General features: G+C 40.0%; 1 protein-coding gene across 1 annotated transcript; it reads right to left on the minus strand.

The window, feature by feature from the left end:
* Positions 1 to 2676: 2676 nt before the first annotated feature.
* On the minus strand, positions 2677 to 19537 carry LOC122776398 (noelin-3-like). The gene is made up of 6 exons (XM_044036924.1): positions 19107 to 19537; positions 14178 to 14321; positions 12072 to 12227; positions 9918 to 10137; positions 6752 to 6858; positions 2677 to 5765 (listed from the first exon to the last, which is right to left on the minus strand). Exons 1-6 carry the CDS (start codon positions 19191 to 19193, stop codon positions 5088 to 5090), a joined length of 1392 nt encoding a protein of 463 aa, XP_043892859.1. The 5' UTR covers positions 19194 to 19537; the 3' UTR covers positions 2677 to 5087.
* Positions 19538 to 20025: the final 488 nt, after the last annotated feature.

The raw sequence follows: 20025 nt of genomic DNA on the forward strand, positions 1-20025 counted from the left end.
GAGTGACATCAGTCTGGGACTCCAACTGTTTTCCACTGACATCCAACGTGCCTTGATTGCATAAGAAAAACACCACAACACGTTTTCTAAAAGCACCATTTCACCCTGTCAGGTTGGAAAATGGCAAAGGAAATGAGTTCTTAGGAAAAGATGTTTTGAATATTGTTGGGTTTTTTTGGTTTGTATTTTACTTTTCAGATAAGAAATGTGTCTGCATTTTTCCACACATCTGTATTTTGTGATGTATGAATGTGTTAATATTCATATTATGATTTTAACAGAGCTACATTATGGCATTTTTAAGAGGATTTCATGATGGTGCTGCACGTACAATCCTATGATGTTGTGACTGTTCATGTTGTCGGTCATTGGTGTGTAATGGTTGCAGTGTGTCATGTGGAGCCTTTGTTTCATTTCTGTTCACACATTCACATTCTGCTGCCTTAATTGGTCTGTTTTCATTTCCTATTGTGGCTTGTTGATGTCACAAGTTGACAGGAAATTTCAAGGTGTTACCTAGCAACATAAATCCACTGAACAAGAAAAGCATTATCCCTAATCTTAACACCCTGTCACTGAAGAGTTTTCATCTTTTATTTTGGCTTCAGTAAACCAGTTTGAGAAATAGATGACAACTCATCATATCTGAAAAAAATAAAAATACCCACATTATTTTTTAATTTGAATAATTAACCTACAACGGAGTATTAGGGCCACATTGAGGTAAAAAAACTAGCAGAACTAGAGTTTTATCATTTACAAAGCTGGAGGAGGATATGAGTTAATGTTTGTACTGTACGTGGAGCAGAGTGGGAGACCGTGGATCTGTGATCTCTGACCTTTCAGTTGCTTCCTGTCTGGCTGACCTGCATTGATCTGACCAGCCGTGAATTTCCACACGCAACCTGTGCAGGCGTGTGTGCGCGTGTGTGTGCGTTACTGCATACATGCGTAGGATTCTTATCGTCACCTTTGGTCACGTTGTAGTGAAGCTAAAAAAAAATACTTCAAAGCTATCACACACACACACACGCGCGCACATGCAAACTGACTGGACTTTAGTCTCTTAAAGCAACAGTGTGTAACTTTATGAGACGTTGATGTTAATCTATACTTTGAAATGATAAAATGATTTGTATTCTGTGTCCTTAAAGGAATACTTCACCAATCTGCATGTGGCTTTGTTTTGCTAGAATAGTTAATAAAAAATCAGTTTTTCCTTTTCCAATGTTGCCCGACACTGAAACACCAGTTCTGCACTTTTTAGACTCACCCATAGGGGGACGAGACTTCAATCCCAGACTGTAAACACTGTGTCCGCCCTCTTTGCTAACAGTTACGCTAACCGGCTCTTGGTCTGCAGAGTAAACTGAGAACTACGATGATCGAACGTAGTTTTCAAACTGATATGGCTGCGAGGAAAAGACCTGCATTTCTGTGGAAACCAGACGCCGTCGGGCCGCGGCGAGCACTGGCCCCCGCGGGTGGCAGGTGTTTCATTTTGTATTTGCTTCGAAGCTTGAGACTCGCGCAGGGCAGCGAGTGCAGTGCATGCTGGGAGTTGTTGTTACGATATTTTAATATTGTCTCATTTTTCTGCCTTTCTTGACCAAGAAGACACTTGCTTTAAATATTATTTCACATTTCTACTTCATAGTTTTAATAGACATTCATCTTTCCAACGGTGAAATATGCCTTTAATGTCGAGCATCACCATCACACTTGACTGAGGGTGTGTTTGTGTGTATACAGCAGCAGAGCGGTGACATGCTGCTGCACAGCCTCTATTCTGAGCAGTAGAATTCACTTGTGTTCCTTTGTGTTTTCACTCTCATGCTGCGTCCACACCAAATGTGAATCACTCCAGTCAGTTTTTGTGCATTTCCGGAAGTCGCCATGTTTCGGCGGTAAGAGAAGACAAAAGTAACGGCCATTTCTTTCACCATCAACCGTGGCTAATATCAGGAGCTCCGTATGGATAAGAACGGCTTCAAGCGATACTTCTGCATGATGATCAAACGTACTCTGGGCTGACTTGGTCTCGATACACGTAGCGAGTCATTGAATTAGCTGCTCGCCATGCAGTAAACGGTAAAAGTCGCCATGTTGTTACCACACACACTCTGCAGACTTTGAAGGTAAACACTTCCTGTGTGCAGGGTGGGAATGTCACCAGGTGACACAATATATCGAAACCCCATGTTATTGACTGACGTCATTCAGCAGTGGTTTGTTTACGTTTCAAAGTTACTCACTGTTAGCGTATCATTAGCTAAAGCACATGTCTCAAATTACAACGTAAGGATTTGTTTTTCTTTTCTTGTTGCGTTTTATTCACACACATTCACTGGAGGTTAGTCCGTCATTAACACACTTATTTATGAGTCTGGCTGCCTGCAGTTAATGGACCTTGTGTTAGTAAGAGGGGTTTATTATCTGTTATATGAGCTTGCACCTGTTTACGTCTCATGACTGGCGTTTGTGTGGAGGAAAAGAAAACACCTTTTATTTTTATTTATATATATATATATCTGATAAAACTGATTATTATCGCATTCAGACAATACATATCTGCTCAGAGACAATCTGCTATACATTTACTATGTCATCAGGTGTCACTGCATGACACTAAAGGAAACTGCCAAGAAAAAACAACAGACAACTTTTTATTGACATATTTACATATTTAATGAAACACATCAGTAACATATTTGTACTATTTAAGTAAAAGTCTGTCATTTCCAATAGATTTGTCAACAAAATGATGACGTTTGTTTTGTTCACATGTTCTTTCCTTATTCTTAGTGCCAAACATCTAACTGTTCACATATGAAATCAATGATCTAAAGTCAGTGAGATTGTTGATTGTTGTGTAACAGCATCTTATTAGTTGACTATCTCCTCCTGATTAGTCTGTCACTTGACTTGTTGACAGCATCATGTCAACATGAATCAATTCCTAGTCTATTATGTGTTGACGATGTGTTTATTGTAAAGTAAATGTAAAATCGTAAAAACGTGGCCAATCAGTTGCTTATCTGATCATGTCAACGATCCTTTAGTTAAAAATCAATCAATAAATGTGTGTCAGGATCATCTTATTGATTAAAGTTGGGAACGTTATCTGTTGACATGACACTGAATATCTATTGATTACCAGCAGAGTCAACAATGGCCGAAAATGTCCAAACTATTGCAATTAAACTTCAACGTTTCACATGAAGAACATCAACATGGTTGTGTTGTTATCTGATTATTTCTTTAGCTGTTACTCAGTTTTTCTTTCAGTGTATTATCTACAGAAATAAAGTGAACATGTATATACATTCTTTAACTTGTATTTCAGGGGCTGGTGTTCAAATGTAACTCCTCCTTTTTTTCTTGCTATTTACCTAAATCTAGGTTAAAACATGTATCTTCTCATATGCCTATGATTGACCTCTTTAATCTTTTATTGTGCATCACTTATCACGTTATTGTCATATTTTATGCTTCACTTAACCGAACCATTTGTTGTCTTTCTCTCTTTTTATTTTTCTGTACTGTGTTTAATTTATATCATAATTGGGTTTTGTTGAAATGGTGAAATTTGAACTGTTATTTTGTCTTATGTAAAGCACATGTGTATGAAATATGTTATCCAAATAAAGCTGCATTGCCTTCTCTCAGTGATTTAAGTTAATAACTATTGCTTCACTGTACAGTAGAGGAATATGCAACACAGGGTCAATCAATACTGTGCACTCGAGCTGAAACTGTGGTAAAAAGCAATCAATTCAAGCCACAAACCAAAGCATCTTTGGATGCTGTGCTTCTCTCTGACTGACTGTAAACAAATCATGAATCTTTAAATGTGCTAAAAGCTCTGACAGAGAGCTGCTGTGATGTGTATTTGGCATAAAGTAGTGCAGGAAATGAGAAAGAAGTCACTTTAGAGGACGGAGAAGTAACTCTCATGTTTTTGGCAGAAAGTCATTATTGCACTCACGTCTATGAAGGAATGAAAGTGTAGCGCAGCATCACCTCACCTCTGACTCATTCAGCCTTTCCTTTAAGATGCAGATGAGCGTCTTAAATGCAAACACATGCACACGCAGGCGCTGCTTTAATGAAAACAATGCTTTTATTTTGGTTATGTATTACTTCTTATTTACACAAACAGATGTTTATTAAAGTCATCTATAACCTGCTGACTGTAGAAATGGATCTTTATCATAGCTGGAGAGGAGGAGAGTGGGATGTTGTGCAAATACAGAATACACACATGTACACTGACTGTAAAAATGCTGTTAGGATAGCCAACATTCATGCACAAGAGCTCTTTTCCTTGGTCTTAAAGTACATACTGCACTGAATAAGGCATACAAACTGCTGCTTAAGTTACAAAAAAGCTAATATCTCAAAGTACTAAGTGAAAGGAAACCGGGTTTGGACTCTGTACTTCCAGATATTCCATGACCTTGCACGAAAAAAGCCAAGTACAATCACGACACGGGTTCATTATGGTTCAACTGATTTCTCATGTCATGTACAAGGTCAAGTGCAAAGAGGAATTGAAAGCAACGTGGTGGTATAGAAAGGCAGGAATAAATTAGCAGCTGATGAAGTGCAAATGGAAACAGAATGGAAAAGAAATGAACAATTAGTGAAGAAAATGGTGGGAATAAATAACGAATTAGAGGACATGAATATATGCTGAATTAAATATGACTTGACTTCAGAAAAGCGTCTGTTTTTTTTGGAGAAAACAATCAATGGCATTTCAGGATTTCTGAACCATTGTTAAGTGCCATTATTTCATCCACACGTTGTTACCTGCATATGTTCCTCCGTGCCATGAATTTCTTTTAATTTGTGCTGCCATTTTTTATTTTTTTTTTAAACAGAGAAAGTACCTCAGTTAACGACCTTATCATGTGAGCAATCAAAGCATCAAAGCATCAAAGAATGTGAATAATGTGTATAAAATGACGACAAACTGATGAATAAATGAACAATTCACCAAAAAGCTGATCATTTCGTCTGAACATGGATTTATACTCAGATTAATTTAGCTTTTTTCCTCCACTCTCTAGTGTCCCGCCTACTTAAGAGTCATCGTCAGTTTTAATGATGTGGAAAAGTGTGACGTTGAAAAGGACTTGGTGTCCGTTGTTCCAGCCGTAGAGGCTGCGGTCCCTGGCATTGTAGTCCAACATAGACATGTGGAAGTACTGGTTATGAAAGGGGATGTCTGTGTACTCATAAGAGGAGGTTTTAGTGGAGTAAGCGTAGTACACCTTAGCGCCAGTAAGGTGGGAGTTAGTGATGTAGAGTGTCCCGCAGATCATAAAAGACTCGCCGGCGTTCCTCTTTGAGTACTCTGTGTTCCAGGTGTTAAGGACTTGGAGCGTGTCAGGGTTCAGCTGGCTGATGACAATGTTCCCAGCGTTCTGGTTGGTGGCGTACACGGCCCACAGGCCCAGCTCGTCCGCCATCAGATCGATGTCTGAGAAGCCTCCCCACGTGTAGGGATAAACGTTGTGGAAGCCCGCCGACTCCAGTGCTCTCTGCGTGACCACGCGGCCCGTCTCAAAGCTGTACCTCACCACGATGTTGCTCTGCATCTTGTTGTAGTACAGAGAGCCGTTGTACACCACGTGGTTGGTCCCAGCCCACTTGAAAGGCAGGTTGTATGTTCTCGACTCCACGCCTGCCACAAAGTCAGCGATGGATTTGAACTCTTTTACGATCTTGTTGTTGGTGTAGCTGTCCATGTACCAGACCTGGAGACAAAGAAACACAAGAAACACTGAAGAAAATTGATCTACGTGGCGACGTCATGTCAATGAAAAACAAAGAAAAAAAGACGTGTGGAGAGAGAGAGAGAGAGATAGAGAGGGAGAGAGAGGGAGGGGTTTAGCAAATATACACCCTGAAAAGCTTCATGTAAATGGGTGTTTGTTACTGAAGGTGGTGCTAAAAAAGAAAGTGAAAAGAATCAAAGTGGGCGGAACCATGAACACTACGCCTGCAAACATACTGTCCTTTGTTGCCCACGGTAACCCACGTACAGATCAAAGGAAGGTGAAACACAAGATTGTGCACTCAAAGAATTAAAGAAATAAAAGTAAAATCACAGCAGGACAAAACTTACAGTAACTTCTTAACTTAACTTAAACATAAATATAACATCTAAGAACAGCGGTCCGATAAAAACAACTTCAACCTGAAATAAATCAAATAAATCTAAAATAATAAATAGATCAGAAACAGGGCCCCTGTCTTTAAATAAAATTAATCTGAAAGAAGTAAACAAAGCACAACTAATCAGTTTTTCTTTATTGACAAACAGAATGATGATAAGTGGAAATATTTCAAACAAATCATTTTAAAAAGTATTGGTGTGATGACTGACTAAATAAAAGCTTCATGAGGAACTTGGGACTTGACCTCAGAGAGTATTTAACCAGTTTGTTAGATGATGAGCTTTCACACAGGTTACACACAATACTAACACTTCATGGGGCGACAGTGTAACTCGAATATTTGTGTGGTTTGAAGACTTTGCTGAGTCTTGAATGTTGAATGCTGGAGTTTGTTTTGGACGAGTCGTGGAGGATTTGTGTGTTTCGTAGCTTTAGCTGACGCTCCATGCTGAAAGTGTCGCGTTGCAAACCAAATACTTTGTAATTCAACATCATATCTTCTCCTCTAAATAAGTGGCTTCACAGCACAGTCAGAAAAAGACAAACAGATTGTCAGGACTCACCCGGTTGTTTTTGAGAGATGCCTGTGGATCTGTCATCCAGGCTCCGAATCTTGTCCCTGATGTTTTCACTGTTGTTGGCCCAGTGATCTTCATTAACTTGCCACATGCTGTGAACACATCACACATCTCCTGACACAAATGTTTCCCAAACTACAAACCATGATACTGTGCTACGTCTAGAATCCACCTCATAGCACAGTGTAGACTTCAGTCTGGTTGTGGCTCATCCATTCATCCATTTTCTGCCACTTTATCCTACACATGGGGGTCTGGAGGTTGCTGGAGCCAATCCCCAAATCCCTGCATGTTTTAGGACTGTGGGAGGAAACCTGGGAGTACCTGACGAAAACCCACACTCACCTGAGGAGAACATGCAAACTCCACACACAAAGACCATGACCTTCTTCCTGTGAGGCAACATTGCCAGCCAGTGCACCACCATGTCACTTGTTGCTCATATATTAATATTTTAAGAAAATGGACTGTAACTATTTTCTTTGAAAGACACACTGAAGATACCAAGATTTAAAAAAACAACTAAAGGAAACGTCTTTCAGTCAAAGCTGGGTGAACATGATTAAAGGGTTAAAGGGTAACTCCGCCCAATGAATGAAAAAATGCAGAGAAGTGGGCTGAGAGCTGAGTGAGCGAGGGAGGGACAGGGGGCGTGGTCTGGTAGCAAAATCTAATACTGAGTTGCAACTGCTCAGTGAGACGAGTCTCTCAGTCGCAACACAAGCGATGAAATGGCAGCTCCAGCGTTTACAAAAGGGGGAGGGGCCTGGGACAGTAAGCCTTGTGCTGATTGGACAAGAGGGTGAAGCAAGAGTGGACTAAGACAGACAACGGTGAGTGTGAGTAGCTCAGAGAGGCAGATACACACGTTTTTATCCTAACATGAATCATTTTCAGTACTTTACACTTAACTGTGAAGATTTAAACGTGGATGAAGAAAAGTGACGAACATTTACCTACTATTTTATCCAATCAGTCAAAGATAGAAGCATTTATTTCAAGCTCAAACTGATTCACATTCACTATTTATGTTACACAGTAACACAGTAGCAGGTCTGGAGGCAGAATCGAGCTTATTATTGAGTTCAATGTCAGTGGCTCGAGAAAAGGAACCCACAAGTTCCTAACTGTGACTAAATTATTATCATAGTAATAATTACTGATTAAGACATTTACAAAGTACAGGTTTTAAGTGGGTCGTTAAAGCTGTAATAAGACATATAAAGCCATAAAGTCCTCAGATGAAGTTGATAAAGAAGTTTGAAAATTAGGTATAATCAGCAAAGGCTTTAAAATAAAAGTATGCCTCAGGAAAAATAGATTTAAATAAATCATTTACTAAGTCAGGCACATTGTTCTGAAGCCTCAGGGGCCCACACTGCAAATCCTCTGTTTTAGTGTTAAAGCAGAGAATAGACAACAAGCAGCATGACTGACGGCGTGTGACATCATCACCGCTCGGCAGCATGACTGACAGTGTGTGACATCATCACCGCTCGACAGCATGAATGACGGCGCGTGACCTCATCACCGCTCGACAGCATGACTGACAGCGTGTGACATCATCACCGCTCGACAGTATGAATGGACACAAATTCCCACAGAAAGACTTCAAAATCGCTGCATAAAGGGACTGACTTTATATTAAAGTACTGTATATGTATTTGATGTCATCACAGTCCCGGTCTGCCCTCTGAATACTTTTGTCCATATGTAGTGTTTTTGTTTGTTTGCAATATTACATGTAAAAACTTAAAGAGATTAAATATAAAAACTGAAAAAAAACCCACAGAACAATAATTTATCTATAAATTGGAAATACTGGAGACAGGAAACGATGAATGATGCATGTTTCTGGTACTTGATCCATGTTTATTGTGCATAATATTTATTTTATTTTAAATGATGGTAATTCCATTTTATCACCAAATAATACTTGGTAATAAGAACTGAAAGCACATGTGGAGACTCTCGTCCTCACTATTACAAATGGTGTCTGCGGTGTCTGCGCGGGACAACAAGTCGTCTTTCAACTGGAAGGTCGGAGGTTCGATTGATGCCAATGTGTCCCTGGGACACTGTATGAATGTGTGAGTGAATGAATGACCTGAGTGCCTGAGTGATCTTCAGGTGTGTGAATACAGATAATCCTATTATACTGCAGTGTAATCATGCTATTAGATGTGAGCAATCCAGTTTAAAAAGACGTCACATATGTAAAGTGCTGTATTTACGTATCAATACTAACAGTGCGCTGTAACGCGACTAGAATGTGTCAAGACTTTGTTCAGAATCAGTTGTTTATCACAGATTCTCGTCGCAGCATGAAACCACTTGAAGCTCAGATCAACTGTTCTCCATGACGACACAGAATAGGGGCGTTTCCACTGTTGTGAACTGGATGGTGATTGGACAAATATGGCAACAATGGCACTTCCACTGAAGCTCAGGACGCTGGGCTTTTTTATTGATTTTTTATTGTCCTGTGTGACTAAAAGCTGGTTGTTGTGTGTTATTTGCTTGGCAATATAGACCATTTTCATTTGTACATATAAACTGTAAATACAAACCCTATTATAGCAGTTTTATTTCATTATAGCATGTCCTTGTTGTAGTTGCTCATTTGCAGAATTTATGTATAAAGAATTGAAATGATCTTCTCTCTAGTATTTACTATGGTGATAAACAGCAGTTTACAAGCTTTGTGATGTGCAGCTCACAAGCTTAAATGTCAGACCTTCACTAAGGGAAATAAAACGTACTATTGCTCAAGTTTAGATAAAGAATATTTTGATGTTGATACAGAGCTTACAACTGTTCCCAGTGATGTCCACTGTTGGACTGTAGCACCAAGGAATGACTGAAAAATATAAAAATCAACACGTGAATGCCACGACGCCGGGTTACGCTGAACGCTGCTGTGTTTAGACTTTTAGTTTTTACAGTTGTTTCAACTCTGTCAGTAAACTCCTGACAAGATACACACAACACAAGAACTACACAATTAAACAGGAAACCAAACAACTACAGAAACCTTTCACCACAAACATTTACCTTCTGCTGACATATGTTCTGCTGTGTGTGGAAAGTCGCACGTGTGTTCAGATGACGACCAAATCACCACGCCAGCGTGTGTTCTTGTGAGACTTACTGAGTTTGTTCATACAGTTACGGAGCCGGTTCTCCAGGCTGAGGACCCTCTGTTGCAGCTCCTCATAGTCAAAGGCTCCCATCTCCTCCTGGATGCTCATCAACACACCAGACAGGTTTCTGATCTCCTCTTTGAACTGTGCAATCAGCTTGGTGTCTGTCTTGTATTGTTCCAGGACAGGGATCAGTGGCTGCAGGGACTCCATCTTTCCCTTTAACTCCTGCAACACACACACACACACACACACACACACTGCTCTATGAAAGAAGAATTGATTTGAATGCGGCCCTTTGAGAATATTTCACAGCATTAAGGCCAAAATGGGGCTAAAGGCTCAGGAAGGAAAGGAATCATTCAGAAAGACTGTCGGAGGATTTTTTCCTTTAGTGTGAAATCTGTTTCTAAAACTCAAAGCAATACCAAATATACTGACATTATCTAAAAGCAGTGTGTGAGTAAATATTTTCACCAATATTTACCCACTTCTTATTAACTGATTATTAACTAACTTGTACATAATAACGTGTCTTTCTTTTATGTTCTTGTAAAAACAAACAGTAAAAAGTAAAAAATCTTGTGAAAATGTCAAAGGATGTTTGTTTGGTTCAAAGAAAGAAAGAAACAATGTTAAAGTTTTATCTTCTGAAGATAATTGTTATAGTATAAGTTATGTTTATGACTGCTTTTGTCTTCTTGTTTGTGTATGTGAGCACTATAACTGTATAACTCTATAACTCTTTAACTGTATAACTGTATAACTCTATAACTGTATAACTGCATAACTCTATAACTGTACAACTCTATAACTGTATAACTCTATAACTCTTTAACTGTATAACTGTATAACTCTATAACTGTATAACTCTATAACTGTATAACTCTATAACTGTATAACTGTAACTGTATAACTGTACAACTCTATAACTGTATAACTCTATAACTCTTTAACTGTATAACTGTATAACTCTATAACTATAACTGTATAACTGTATAACTCTATAACTGTATAACTGTATAACTGTATAAATAACTAACTGTATAACTGTACAACTCTATAACTGTATAACTCTATAACTCTTAACTGTATAACTGTATAACTCTATAACTCTATAACTGTACAACTCTATAGCTGTATAACTGTATAACTCTATAACTGTATAACTGTATAACTGTATAACTCTATAACTGTACAACTATATAACTCTATAACTGTATAACTCTATAACTCTATAACTGTATAACTGTATAACTGTATAACTCTATAACTGTATAACTGTATAACTGTATAACTCTATAACTGTACAACTATATAACTCTATAACTGTATAACTGTATAACTCTATAACTGTATAACTCTATAACTCTATAACTCCAAAAGTAAAGAACAGATTGATGATGGATGACATGTTTTTGAGTTATGGCCATAAAAAGGATCTAACATTTCGGATCCAGATTTGAATCTTGATTCAGGATTCAGGTTTAACAGGTGTAATGAAACTGAGCTGCTCCTCATATAAATATAAAATGCTCATTCTGAGTAAAAGTACTTTATCTTGATTTTCTGCCAATTGAAAATTACACATCAGACCTTTGGTTAAAAAAATGTTTTTTTTGATGGATTTGTTGTGTATGTCAGTCAGTCATTATTTTCTTCCTGGCATGTGTCTGTCTGCCTGTCTGTCTGTGAGCAGCATAACTCAACAACTAAGTCAGTATGTGAGCACATTGTCAGGGGACGTAAATAATGAAATGTTGCTGGTGTTCCAGCTCCAGACACTCAAACATATTGACAATGTGGGAAACTGAGTGACATTGGCCAAGGTTTGTGCTCATGAAACAGGGGCCGTGCAGGACAGAGGACGTCACACCATGTCCAGCCCTGTGAGACAATTAGGATTTGTGAATATGGGCTAAACAAATATAATGTGATTCATTATTGATTGATGCAAAACACAGTCTCTGAGCTGCAGACTTAGCATTTGTAGTCCCCATAAAAGACAGTACAATACAGTACAGTAAAAAAAGAACCATTTTTGTATTAAATTCAAATGTAATACTTTGCCCGTGATCAACTCGTTGGCTTCACTGTGCGATTTCATCAAGAATCTCTCTGGTGTTTCTCTGGTATCATTAGAACAAAGAGTTCTTTGTCACCTGAAAGTTTTTGTTGACGAGCGTCTTCCTGTCCGATTCGATCTGCCGGAACTTTGAGCGCAGGCCTTTGATCTGGCTCTCCATCCTCATGATGTACTGAAAGTCCCTCTGTGTCCGCAGGTTCAGCACCTCGATTGACTGCGACATGTTCTGCACCTTTTTGAAAAGAGTGAAACAGCGCAGCATCGATTTTTCTGTCCAGCACAAGATTAAAATGTCCTCCATGTTCAGCTGTTCACGAGCCGCCGTGCTTCAACGTCCCAAGGAATAAATCAACATTTTGACCTCCAGTGGGATTGTTTTTTAACCGCCTGTGTACGCTGACACTGTCCTCTGTGTTCTCTCTGCTATATAAGCTGTTTTGTAATGTTTTGTAACATCAGATGTGATTTATAACATATTCACAGAATAACTGTGTGTGAATGACAGGAGGAGGAGCAGTGCACAAGAGAGGTGAAGAAGAGAGTGCAGACCGGGAGGAGTGGGTGGAGACGAGTGTCAGGCCTGATGAGTGACAGCACGGTAGCAGCTGAAGGGAAAGAGACGGTCTACGAGATGTTAGTGAGACAGGCAGAGGCAGAGCTGGTGGTGCCAGAGATGAAGATGCTCACATTTGAACATATTCCAAAGACACTCTCACTCTCTCACTTCATCTGTATGAAGTGAGAGAGTGAAGGTTGAGATGGTTTGGTCACGAGCAGAGGAAGGACAGAGATTATATTAAAGATGGAGCTGCCAGGCAGCAGGAAAAGCAGAAGACCACAGAGACGGTTCATGAATGTTGTGAAGGAGGACATGAGGACAGAAGAGGACACAAGGGAGAGGAAGATGATGCTCTGTGGCGACCTCTAAAGGACGAAGAATTGAAGCAGACACTGAGTGTCTCTCTGGTTTAGTGTAAGCTCACGAGGTTGATGGGTCATCTGAACAGGATGAAATGTGGCCCTTTCTCTTTGCTCTTTTATTATCTTTGAAAACTAACAACATCAGTGACAAAGTGGAACAACACGTCGCATTGTGTTCTGCAGACTCTAGAATCCTAATATGGCCTCACACAAGCCCAGAGGCAGCTGAGTACATTAGTGTCAAAAGGGCCCGGTGAATGACAGTCAACTTCCTTTCCTTTAAAATGTAGGTTAGAGCCGTGTTTCCTTATACGGATCGAGGACAGCGAGTCCACTGGTCTTGTGCTGTTTGTTTGTAGATAATAATGCACAAATGTCACAAATGTAAATCATAATATTAAATGTAATGTTTCTGCTCCAGTTCCCAAAGAATGCTGAGAGTTTGTGTTACCAAATGAATTTAAAGTTCTTTATTTCATAAAAAGAAAAACAAATGGTTGTGGATGTGAAGCTATTTTCTAGTCGGGATGATTCCAATGCTCAGAAAGTGTGAAGCTGTTAACAAGACATTTCTGCTTATGCATGAATCCTTTACAGACGTTTGTATCTGTTTTTTTAATTGTCGCTCATTTCTACTGATAACCACAGAGCATGTGTAAAGAGTGAGGAAGGAAAACTACAGTGAACATTGCTAGTCGCAAAAATAACTCCATTCCAATGGAAGTCAGTGGGAAATAGAGCTGCTGCTACGGAATTGATTTATAATGTTAGTTTCAGGTTTTATTCAATAGAATAGAACATTAATGTTATAAATGATATTCCCATTTAGAGGAAAATAGATGATAAAATGTGTAGCAAGAGCCTGTTTGCAGGTGTCCTCTGAATTTGCAGTTGTGAAATCTCAAATCCCAGATCTTGGAATCTGACGATCCTCCAAAACCAACCTCCAAAAATCTGTGCTGCTGTTCACAGCCAACCCTATTTAAAATGGCTTCTCACTGTCATAGAGCCCCGGATGTCATGTGGTTTCTATGAACTGCCCTGTTGGCGGTTGGCAGTACTGTTATACTGTTATCATCTTCACAAGCAGCCATCATCCATATAATATACTGTATAAGAAGGAAATAGGTTTAGAGACCTGGGTGGAACAGTCTCTCTGAGGATTAGAGCAACACAGAAGCATCAATGATGATAGAAATCAGTGTCAGACGTCATATTGTGGTAAATGTGTGTGTGTGTGTGTGTGTGTGTGTGTGCACACCTTCTCCAGGAGTTGGCGCAGCTGTCTGCCTTTGGCGTCTCTGGAGCACAGATTCTGTTCAGGTGCCACCACAGTGCAGACACAGCGTCCATCTGCATCCTGAGCGGAGCTGTACACCTGCCATCCCTCCTTTGGCCTGATGGTCTGCATCCACAAACACACACACACACAAACACACACACACACACACACACACCTTCAGAGACACACAAAATCAATTCAGCTATGATGATATCACCGTCATGAAATTGTGACACTTCTTTTTCTGGTTTTTATCTCACGGGCCATCCATTCTTTTTTTTGCCTCATGCCCCCGAAGCTTTGACACCAACTACTTCCACTGACTTATGAAAAGTCTGGGCTTTGAAAGAACAAAGTGCTTGGGCTGTAAGATATTCCTCTGTATGGTCTCTGGTGAGTTTCCCCTCCAACAATAAATAGTGTTTCCTGGCCTTGATGTATAACCCGAATGTTGAAATTCCTCTGTTTCTCCTCTCTAGGCCATCCAGTGCCTCCTCTGAATGTCCTGCTGGAAGATGCAGATAAACGTGATTTGTGGGAGCTTTTCCTGCTTTTTATTACATTCAATATGCCTCACAGCTCCAGAGCATAAAGTCTAAAGAACATAACGTTATGCATCATAAGCCGCTGCCGCATAATTTAATGCAACACCATCAACCAGTGTCGGAGAGCACGTGCAGTAAATACTAGCTATTCTACAAATATTGATCAAAGTGCTTTGAAGTGCTGGATATCTAATAGTCCAGAGGTCTCAAAGTTGTGGCTCGTGGGCCACATGCAGTCCCCCAATCCTGTCTGTTAGGACTCTTTAGTATTTCTGTTTCTTTCTTCACTTTTTGGTTTCTGTTCCTTGTTTCCTGTTTTATTTTGTAGTCGTTCCTCGCGTGCTGTGTCAAGTTTGACTTCCTCTTGTCTCCACAGTGTCTATGTCACTTCATTTTGTGTCAGTGTCCTGATGTTCATGCTGTTCCTGTTTCCCTGTGGTTCCTGATTCTTGTTGTGCTTTTCCCTCCTGCAGTGGTTTGTTTACACATCTTAAATCCCTTTTTTACTCTTGAGTCGGTTTTATTCTATGTTATTTTAATACTTATCAGTATTTGTTGTTTTATTGTATTGTTTGTTCTTAGGTCTATTAGGTCTTAAGTTTTTATATCTCACATGTACAGCACTTTGTTTCAGCTGTTGTTGTTTTTTGATCGGAATGGATTTTTGTTTCATTAAATACTCGTTTTGTTTATTTCTGTAACCTGCAGAAATAAATCCATCAAGTTATATCGAGTTATTTCATTACATGTTGTTTTTTATAAGATTTTGCATCTTAAATACATTTTTATTGTGAACAATATATCAACACAAACTGTTTTTATTGCAATATCACAAAGGAACATTAGGATATACTGTATATATCACCCATCACCAGAAATGTTTTTCTGAACCTTTTTTCACTTCCTGACCACACTAGATGCTCAGTGGCCCACAGGTCATTTACATTTGAGACCCCTGTTATATTATATATTATATATTATATTATATATTATATTATACAGACAAGCAGAATAAGTATTTGAACAATACTTGTGTTGACAATGAACTGGAGAAATGCCATAAACCTGCAGCCAATACTGGCAAACCTTTGACTGCAGATGGTAAATCTCGCCTCATTGGCAAACACCCAGCCATCATTTGGGCGTGTGTTTTTTGACCTGTCTGTGTGGAACACGTGAATGATGGCAACCAGCGGCCTCTGAGGTGATGTCAGAGAAGGACGCTATGAACGTGTGACACTTACCAGCCACTTTATTAGGTACACCTGCTCCACCGCTTGTTAACACAAATATCTAGTCAATCACAGCTTGACATGGTCAAAACAATCTGCAGAGATTCAAACCAAGCATCAGAATGAGGAGGAAAGGCTATTAGAATGTTACGTGAGTATTTCACGTGCTGATCTGATGTTTATCGACCATCACCACCACCAGGATGAGTGTGGAGCCACAGGACATATTTTAGCCTTCTAAATTAGCCTATAACATTATTATTATGTAGTACTTTCATTTCATTTGATTGCAAATATATTACATTACAGAAAGCTACAATAAAACAAACATTTTATTGAAGAATTTCATCACCAACAAAACGCAAAACTGTAGGGTTAGGGTTCCACCTTCCCGTTGGTTACTAAGCTTGGCATCTACGAATTTCAGATTCAGCTAATGATGCCTGCCATCCTGATATGATTATTTCATTAAGCAATAAAGTCAAATATAAGAATTCATTCATTTTGTGAAAACTCATCTGGACAACTTTGAGGGCAGTTCCTTGTTTAGTAGAAAAACACATATACAGCACAACATAGACAGGTGAAGGGATTGATAAGAAGAGCTGGGGATGGACATAAGGGACAACGTATGTGCTCCCTTGCTCCAGTTCAAAGTTTTGTAGAGATATTCGAGGGTAAAATTGTATAAAATCTTCTCAGACATGTCACCTCTCTGTGGAAAATGTAACCAAACATGTGTCAGAGCTTATGACTCATGCACTGTGTCATAAGATACAGGAATTTTGGGTTGCAATATTTTTATTTGACTTTGAATCTTTTTTGGAGCAAATAAGACCGGAGCCACTCTTAGTCATTCTGGGTACATCAGAACATTGTGAAGGCGCTTTTCCATTATACACAGTTTAGTATCAGGCACGTCATTTTCCATGACCTACTCAACGTGGGCGGGGTCGTTATGGCACGCCTACACAAAACTGCCATGGCGTCGACACAAACACACAGACGTGTTTTCAGTGTAACTGAATCATTAGAATCAGTTCATTAAAAAGATTTGTTCACAGAATCGTTCAGTACTCCGTCTGACACAGTCACTGAACGAGCTGTGATTCAGCTGTGAGTCGTCTCTAAATGCATCAGACTCCTCTGTTAAATATTATTAAATGTTGGAGATGAACGCATGTTTTCAGGATTTTTAAGTCGTGTTAACTGATTCACAGTTCGACATTGTTCAGTTTGATTCTTGTGTCGTGCTCATGAGTCTTAGAGTGACGACAGTCTCTGCCGCGGTATTATCCAAAGAGGCGTATGACGACGCGCTCTGCCCAATCAGTGGACAACAGTCTGTTGACGTCACGTTTTACTATCGGCTCAGCTCGCCTGGAACCTCATCAGAGCAGGTACTAAAAAAGCACCAGGTACTCTCACTAATGGAAAAGCGAGTCGAGCTGAGAAGTGCTAGAACTGTATAATGGAAAAGCACCAAAAAACATGTTCTTCTGTTCTGAAAAAAATGAGAATGTCCCGACTTTTATGTATTGTTTGTCTTTGATTAAATGCTGGAAAAGAGGCAGGACATTAACATCACTGATGTTTGAAACAGAGAAGCAGCAGAGAAGAAGGTGATAGTGCACTCAAACACGGCGGGTCATGTGAGGCGCTTGTGAAATGATTGGGGAAATGAGATGGATTGGTGCATCCTGACTGTATCAGCCTGGACTGGATCAGCCTCCCTTTCATGGCATTATAGCACCATGATTAGACGGAGAGGGAGAAAATCCTCACTCCTCATCTTTTTTCCTTACGCTGCTTTGAGAGGCTCCTAAAAATGAAACCAGTTCCACTAATCTGTTAAAGCGGCCTTTCTTCTCCGTCTCTTGAGTGACGCACATCCTGTCCTCCCTCTTCTTCTCTCACTTGTTTCCTCATAGCAAAATGAATTTGTAGCACAGCCAAGCCAGATGCACTCTAATGAGGAACTCTGCACAAAGACTTTTTCCTCTCATTAAATAATCCAGACAGCTGGCTCCTCTTTTTTGTCTGATGCATTCATTCATTTTCACTTTCTGACAGATACAAATGCAGCTTCTCTTCATCCTGTAAACATTTTTTTCTTTCCCTGAACATACAGCATTAATTCCGCACACAACTTTCAATCACGGCAGAGTGATACGATGTGAGGACACTGCTTTGCAATCAAGACACTGGCACAGGGATTGTTCCCTGCATGGGTGGGATGAACCTAATCGACCAGTGTTCTTGTCCAAATGGCTCGGTGATCTGCAAGCTGCTCCTCCTAATTTGCGGTAATGCTCGCAAAATGCTTTCCCATTTTCGGGGGAACCTTATTTCCTAGAAAACGTTACATTAAAAAAGAAAGAAAACAAAACAGACAAAAAGAGAGGAGAGAGGTGGGTGGATTGGAGAGACAACCGCATTCAGCTGAAGTCAGTTTTACACAGCGTGAAACAGAATTTGTCAGTATTAGTGCTAAGCGTGCAGTGAGAGAGCGAGTTGGATGGAATAAGAAAAATTGCTGCAATGTTTGTTGTTGATGTTTGTTTTCCCACCTTTACGATGACTGAAGTCTTTCCTTACAGGTGAGTTATATGCTTGGCAATACTCCACGATCAATATCAGTGATGTGTGGTTGACGTGAGCAACAAACATGACCACTGTGAGTCTGCCTCTTCCTCCGATCACCACTTTGAATTCCCTATTTGTCATTTTATACCTGAGCGTCGGGGTTAGTAATGTTCCCACATTTCATGCTGTGTCTGTATACATTTAGGGATTGATAAATGAATTCCAAAAATGTAGTCAAAACTGCCTGAGTTGAGCCAAGTGACACACGTGTATGTTGTTATTATTGATTTTACTTCTTTATACATAAGTAAAATCAATAATAAGTGACTGAGGCAAGGCATCAGCTAAGTCAGCAATAGTCTCAGGGAGCTGAAATGACTCATTCTGTGGTTTTTTGGACATTCACTGACTGTTGTCAACGCTCCACCCAAATTTACAACGTCCACAAACAAAAACCTGAACTTTACAGCGTTGTGACTAAAACTGTGCTGGAAAAAGTCCTCAAAAAAGAGGAAATATAAAGTATTGAGTGGATGACAACTCACCACAGTAGGGCAGTAACCGAACAGCAGCAGAAACAGCAGCGGGTTCAGCACCGCGGACAGCGACCACATCCTGCCGCCTGCGTCCATGCCTCCCACGTCCACGATCAGCCGCGACAGGAGCAAAAGGGCAAAAAAAGGTTTGGGGAAAAAGTAGAATTCACGCAAGTTTGTTCCCCTCGGCTCACAACACCAGCACCACGTCCACTACGCACTAGTGAAAATCGTGGCTGCCTGGAGAAGAGGAGGAGGAGGAGGAGGAGGAGGAGAGCACATCCATCCACTCGTCCCCGTCACGCGTGGCGGGTGGGCAGCGGTGAGAAACATCGTCACACAGCGAGAAAGGAGGGAAAAGTTTGTTGCGGGGAATTCATGCGGTGACCATCCGCGCTACTGCTGCTGCTGCTGCGTTCAGGGACACTTCGCAGATATGACATCACCCAGCTGCCTGGCTTGACTTCTGATGAACGTGTGTGTGTGTGTGTGTGTGTGTGTGTGTAAGCGCCACCACCACAGCAGTAACAGCTGTACGGTGACAATGAGGCAGATCAAGCGTCTGCTGCTGTCTCTGTGGCTGCGTGAGTGCACGCGCAGGAGGACGAGACAAAGTGCGCGAGAGTGTAGCATGATGCCAACAAGCATATATCATATATAACATCTTTTTCTTCATGTGTTTCATGGAAGCAAATGTGTGTCAACAAATAGAAAAAAAAGTGACAAACGTAAAAGAGGTAAAAATTAAGATGCATTAAGATGAAGTTTTATTTGGACATTATCTGATAAAAATAAATAAAATCCAATCGCATATCCAATCCAACTTTATCTGTAAAGTACTTAAAAAACCACGTGGACCAAAGTGTTGTACTGAATAATAAATAAAATATCAAATAAATAAAAAGATGTTAAAACTCACATGAGGCAA

Source organism: Solea senegalensis, linkage group LG1 (genome assembly GCF_019176455.1).
Source record: "Solea senegalensis isolate Sse05_10M linkage group LG1, IFAPA_SoseM_1, whole genome shotgun sequence".
Classification (NCBI taxonomy): Eukaryota; Metazoa; Chordata; class Actinopteri; order Pleuronectiformes; family Soleidae; genus Solea; species Solea senegalensis.

Excerpts from the sequence above, each read along its gene's own strand:
- LOC122776398 (XM_044036924.1), bottom strand. The coding sequence starts at position 19,193 with ATGGACGCAGGCGGCAGGATGTGGTCGCTGTCCGCGGTGCTGAACCCG. Across the intron at positions 14,322-19,106 it reads TCGGTTACTGCCCTACTGTG|ACCATCAGGCCAAAGGAGGG; the intron begins GTGAGTTGTCAT and ends TTGTGGATGCAG. Across the intron at positions 10,138-12,071 it reads TCGTCAACAAAAACTTTCAG|GAGTTAAAGGGAAAGATGGA; the intron begins GTGACAAAGAAC and ends TGTGTGTTGCAG.